Source organism: Buceros rhinoceros, unplaced genomic scaffold (assembly GCF_000710305.1).
Source record: "Buceros rhinoceros silvestris isolate BGI_N320 unplaced genomic scaffold, ASM71030v1 scaffold24153, whole genome shotgun sequence".
In the NCBI taxonomy this organism is placed as follows: domain Eukaryota; kingdom Metazoa; phylum Chordata; class Aves; order Bucerotiformes; family Bucerotidae; genus Buceros; species Buceros rhinoceros.
Genome location: NW_010402197.1, coordinates 7,776 through 13,291, shown reverse-complemented (window position 1 = coordinate 13,291; position 5,516 = coordinate 7,776). Strand labels below are relative to the sequence as shown.

The 5,516-nt window shown below is 42.9% G+C and overlaps 1 protein-coding gene across 1 annotated transcript in view; it reads right to left on the bottom strand.

Annotated features, from left to right (window-relative positions):
- Positions 1 to 5,516, bottom strand: part of LEKR1 (leucine, glutamate and lysine rich 1) — a 43,296-nt gene that overhangs the window by 30,179 nt on the left and 7,601 nt on the right. The window contains exon 2 of the mRNA XM_010132566.1: positions 3,415 to 3,629. Coding sequence (XP_010130868.1) covers positions 3,415 to 3,629 — 215 coding nt within the window. The remainder of the gene's footprint in view (positions 1 to 3,414; positions 3,630 to 5,516) is intronic.

The following is a 5,516-nucleotide window of genomic DNA, read 5'->3' as shown; positions in this document are numbered from 1 at the left end:
ATGTTGCCTTGCTCTGTCCCTTCAAAACCTATTTTTAAAACGTGACACAGTTCTTAAAGCACATACCATTCCCCATTTCAGTCTCCCTGGACAAGGAACCCCACGGTACTTCCACCACGGGACTGTGCAGGTTGGGAGCTCTGGGTAGAGCAGCACAGCCCAGTCACTGCAGTGTTTGATGACAAGTTTAGACCTCACCAAGCCGGGTGGCTGCTGCTGCTTTCCTAAGCAATCGCACTGCAAAAAGGAAGTTTCCCCAAGTTGAAGTGTTAGCATTTAGATTTTATTATTCATGGATACATCTCCATGCACGACTCAGGAGTGCCAGTCACAGAGCTGTGACCAGCAAGTAACTCCTCCTCTAGATTTGTAAAGAAGTTTCCAGGGATCTATTTACACGGGATCTTTAATGCAGGACTCACTAAGTGATATCTACACACCTCCTCACGTGTCTGTCAGCACAAAAATTCTTTGCTCCTTGCCACGCTCATGCTACTCAGCACCGCTGCACCTTTAAAAAGCACCTTTAGCATTTAAATCTGTTTTACAAGTGCCTGTTACTAATATGTTTAAACAGGCAACAGACCAAGAATGGTTTGTCAAAAGACAGAGCAACATTTGAAGATCACTGCTCTTGCAGACAGGAGCCAGTAGCTCGTAGAAGAGCCAGCACGGGGCAGCACCAGCTGCAGAAACCACCTCCAGCCAGCAAACAGACTGACTGGCCTGGCAATGCCAAGCTAGCCCCAGCCCTTCAGGAAGGGCCCTCCTGCAAGTACCCAGCAATAAGAGCGATTTTAAAATGGAGTACCACTAGAATGGCTGAATCAAATCAGTGCAGGTCACTGCGTGGTGGTTAGCTCCCCTTCCTCTGACAGAATCCCCACGGGTAGGTTACTGATTCCTGCAACAGCTCAGGTTCCCAGGTGCCTTTCAAGGTTAACCACAGGTACGAACAACAGCAATGCTTCAACCGAAAAGGACTACAGAAATGAAACAGTCTGCAGCTAACAAGAGAGATTAAACCTCTCGGTCTAGCAGAGATAAAAGGAAAAAGGCGTATTTGGCTTGCGATAAACATTTGCAGTTTGGGAGGAATGATTTGTCAACCCTGCAAGAAGCAGCACATTGAACAGTTAGTTCATGCCAACAGCACGAGGTAACCGGGAGGCCCAGGAGAGTCAAGAGGAGATAAGGAGCGTTTAGACAAGTGACTTAATAAGGCACGATGGTTGATTTACAGCCTGAACGAAAGCCTCCTGAAAGCATTCCACTTGATTTCAGCAGGTTTTAAATCAAGTCAAGCCTTAGGGGACAAAAAAAAAATGCAGAGATAAAATTTTATTAACTGTTCCAGCTTTACTACGAAAAATCAGCTAAATGAAAATTTTAAGTTTTCCTCTGACAAATGATCCTCAACAGGAAGAACGGGCTGTCCCCACATTTGCTAACGCGCTGAATACTGCTACCAGAACTGCCACCCAGAGCCCCTGAAGGAAGACGGAGCAAAAGCACTCACCGCAAATACGATCTTAAACCACAGAAAGCGTTGAATATTGGGGTGGGGTGGGGTGGACGATGTTTTCTTCAAATGAAGAAAACAGTGCAAGAAACAATACGAGTAGAGTGATCTACAAGACTGTTTTGTTCAACTTTGTGTGAACTCGTGTTTCAAATGAATCTTTTATTAGTCATAATTAATACCAAACAAGATCCTAACTACATCCATTAATACCAACGTTAAATTCTTAACAGTATTTGAGTGATCCACCAAAAAATCCCCAAAAAGGTAAATGGATTGGAGTGCTTCACTCTGGGCAAGGTGCTGTCGTTTCTTCTGTAGTGTTTCCAGAGCGTTCCAGCCCAACCCCTTGAGAGCACCTTAACCCTCAAAGTGCCCCACGCTACCAGCTCTACCTGTTACCTAGCTGAGAGTCAGCCCCCCCATTTAGGGGCCTCACAGTCAAAATGACCGAGCTGGTAATTGAAATTATAAACTCATTCTTACATAAAGCTTCTGACAAACAATTTGATTCGGTTGAGTAAGAAGTTGCCAAGAAGTTGCCAATACTGTTGTCTGCACCACACTGTTCTATCAGTGGTCAACTTCAGCAACGGCGTTTTTATAAAGCATCCTTCTTTGGCCAGCTATAAACATCAACGTCTGTACTCCTACGGTAAACAATCGGTGGAATATAACAATAGATCCTGAACTACAAGGAGGGAAAATTAGGACACAGAAAACCAGCACATAGTATCCACATTACATCTGGCTATGAAGAAGACGAGCAGAGAAAAAGTAAAGGCAGTTCTTCAGAGCTTCACGTCTGGAAGAAGCCAGAACACTTGTGTTCCTTTCACAGAACCATGCAGAAAATAGACAATCTGTTACTAAGAAATTTGTTATATTGTTATGGTGGTGTAAAACAGTAGAAAAGCAACAGAAGGTTAATTAGGAACCAGATGTATCAGTCCAGAAATCAGTCAAAAAACCCAAAGAATAGAAGAACTATTAGAAATGATGAATGAAGGAAAGGCAGGAGGAAAAAAAACTCTTTGAAACTTTCCTTTTATACTTTGTTTTCTCATGTCTACCCCAAAATGAGCTTTTTATCTGCTGTACCAATCTGAAGGTTAAGGAACCAAAGCTGTGCTTTAGACCCATCAAAAGGACAAATATTTTTGAAGGGTGACTTCCTGTTTGAAGTTTAAAGTTATCATGATGTGATAAAGAGGTAGAACACAACAAAGGCCTCTAAGTATGAGCTGAAAGAGAACACACTGAAAGGCTCTAATCACTGCGCCCTGAAAACAGGAATGTGGCTCTGAGATGAACTATTGGAGGTCTAAGAGTACAGAACTCCCCCTTTAACCGGGACCTTCACTACCCACCAGTAAGCACTGGCAAACTCCTGTTTCTGAGGAACAACGCTGCAAGCAGTAGCTGAGATATTCCTCACTGCTTTAGTACTGTATCTATCGGATCGCCCTCTCAGAGAGCGAGCTGTAAGAACGCTGGTAATTCTGCTCCACGTGACTGTAAGACAACAAGTAAAAACGTCAGGCCTGTGAAACTCCCAATACTGTGAAATTTCATTTAAAATGTCAATATTACAGAATGATGAGAAGAAATACTTGATCATTTTCCTTTGGGAGTGTGTGCAGGGAAGCACTTCTGGAACGCCTTCCGCCCTTTCTTTCACTGTGGATATATCGATGGATCCAGACTGTTAAGGAATTTAAATCTTGCTACCAGAGAATACTACGCCAGATGATTTAAATGAAATGCTACAGTAGGTATGTTACATGTGATAAGAGACAGACCAACCTTACTTGTATTTTAAACTTCTTTGGAATGAAATTACCTGATACACGTGCACGAGAATAACATCAGACTGGGTGATATGCTCTGACCTTTCTGTTTTGGATTCGCTGTCAGCTCGATAGTGTTCCAGGCCTTGGTAAAGGGACTGCAGTTCTGCTTGAAGCACTTTTTCCCGTTCTATGCTTCCTTCATAAAATTTGATCTCTTCTTCCATGGCTTTTACTTTTTCTTCCATCACCTTAAATTCATGGAGTATCAGATAGCTGACTCCGCAGTATTTACACACCGTCTCATCCCGGGACATCTAGAAAAAGATAAAATTGCAAGATCGCTTATAAGAAACAAGTCAAAAATAAAACCAAACAACCTGATTGACACTAAATCATCATAATAAATCTGAATACTTTAAACCGCTTACTTCTCTGGAGCATTTATGATCAGATGATGTTATGGCTTAATAAAGACAAAATCTGCATTGGCCAAGCGCAATCAAGCTGCAGCAGTACTCTCACCTACTGGAAACTTCACCAGGTGGGTCAGCTACACATCTCCCACGTGAGACCTCCGGCTGGAACGCGAGACTGACACTCCTCTGCGTTATGGCCGACGTGTTAATGTAAAACAAAACGCTGAGTTTTACAAAGTTACCTCCTTAATGAATTTGTGTCTGCCTCAGCCAAAACAATGCTATTTACTGCGGTTCAACCCGTGTCCAGTTCAAGGAGGCGAGATGGGAAGCGGGCAGCGAACAGGATGATGTGATGCAGCAATCTTGACAAAAAACACTCATTCGAGTCCAGTGCTAATTAGGATGAGGCAGAGCAGTATCCATGGCACTGGAGTGCTGCTGCAAGCGTAACCCATTCTCTAGGTATGAAGTAATCGCTGATTAACAAACTACAGAGCACATAATACCCACCTAATTGAAAGACCGTTTGTGAAGGCCATAGTAAGTGAAGCAGCTCGGAAGCTCTGCAATAAGGAACGTTCACAAATGCCATCAGATGGATGCGCTCAGGCTGTGGCACGTACTTATTACCCGGTATAGCAGTTATTCCTGTGTGTCTGAATAATTTTCACATCCAGGAATAAAACCGTACAAGAGATGCAGAACCGAATTGCACACAAAAGCACTATCAAGTGAATAAACGGACCAGCCCAGCCCAAGAAGGTCTGACACGTCGTAGGAGACATGTGAGTATCTGCAGCAGCGATCACAGGTCCCTGAACACACCGGGTTTACCCAGTGCTTGGGACACAGCATAAATCCGTTTGAGAGGAGATGGTTCGAACTCAGACTAGATGAGAGGACACTCCTGACACAGCTAACAAGACAACCTCAGAGCAGCACATGGGAAAAGACACTGGCAAGCTTGGAGACATGAGAGATGGGAACGGGGAGAGACAGAAATTGAGCGTAAAACATACTTTAACCTTTCTGGCAATTATCAGCCGTTAGAAGGGTTTTAACGGAAAACCAGAAAGCTGCAAAACTGCAAACAGCTTCATGCAAAGAATGGGCAAATCCCTTGTTCTACAGAAAAAGAGTTTTGAGACACTGGGATAAATTGAAAGAAATCAAACTTAGATGAAAGAAAACAGCTTTCAAAAATTCTCAACTAAAGACTCGCTACCCCAAGGTTCAATAACCTTTACATACAGCCTGTTAAAACGATACTTCGGGATGCCCTTGAATCACCGAGCCAAGCTTTATTTTCCAATTTCTTAATTTTGCCCCAGTTTAAAATACCCCTAGTTACAGTTGTTCCGAATGAGCTGAAAATGCGAGTTTATTTTTCCTGGCAGCTGCAAACTGTGCTTGGAAATATGAAACTGTTATTCAGGATAACTACCATAAAGTTCCAAAGCACTGAAATTACTATATTGAAAAAGGACAAAATGAGCTGTTATAAGGAGCACAGGGGGGGCCTCTTATCCCCTGAAGAACATTGTGCTCTCTTGCAGCACCACCACCGCTGTCTCTCAAATAAACAGGGAGAGAAATTTCACTGGGTACGAGGATTAAAAACAAAATAAAGCAATGGGGGTCCCGAACCAAAAAGGCTTGATGCAAGAACTAAAACTTTTTAGTTTTCATATTCAATTTTGTTACGGAACTTAAAAATACATGAAGTCATAGAACAACAAAAATTGTCTCTCTGAACTCAGCAGGACGCGGGTCCCGATCTTC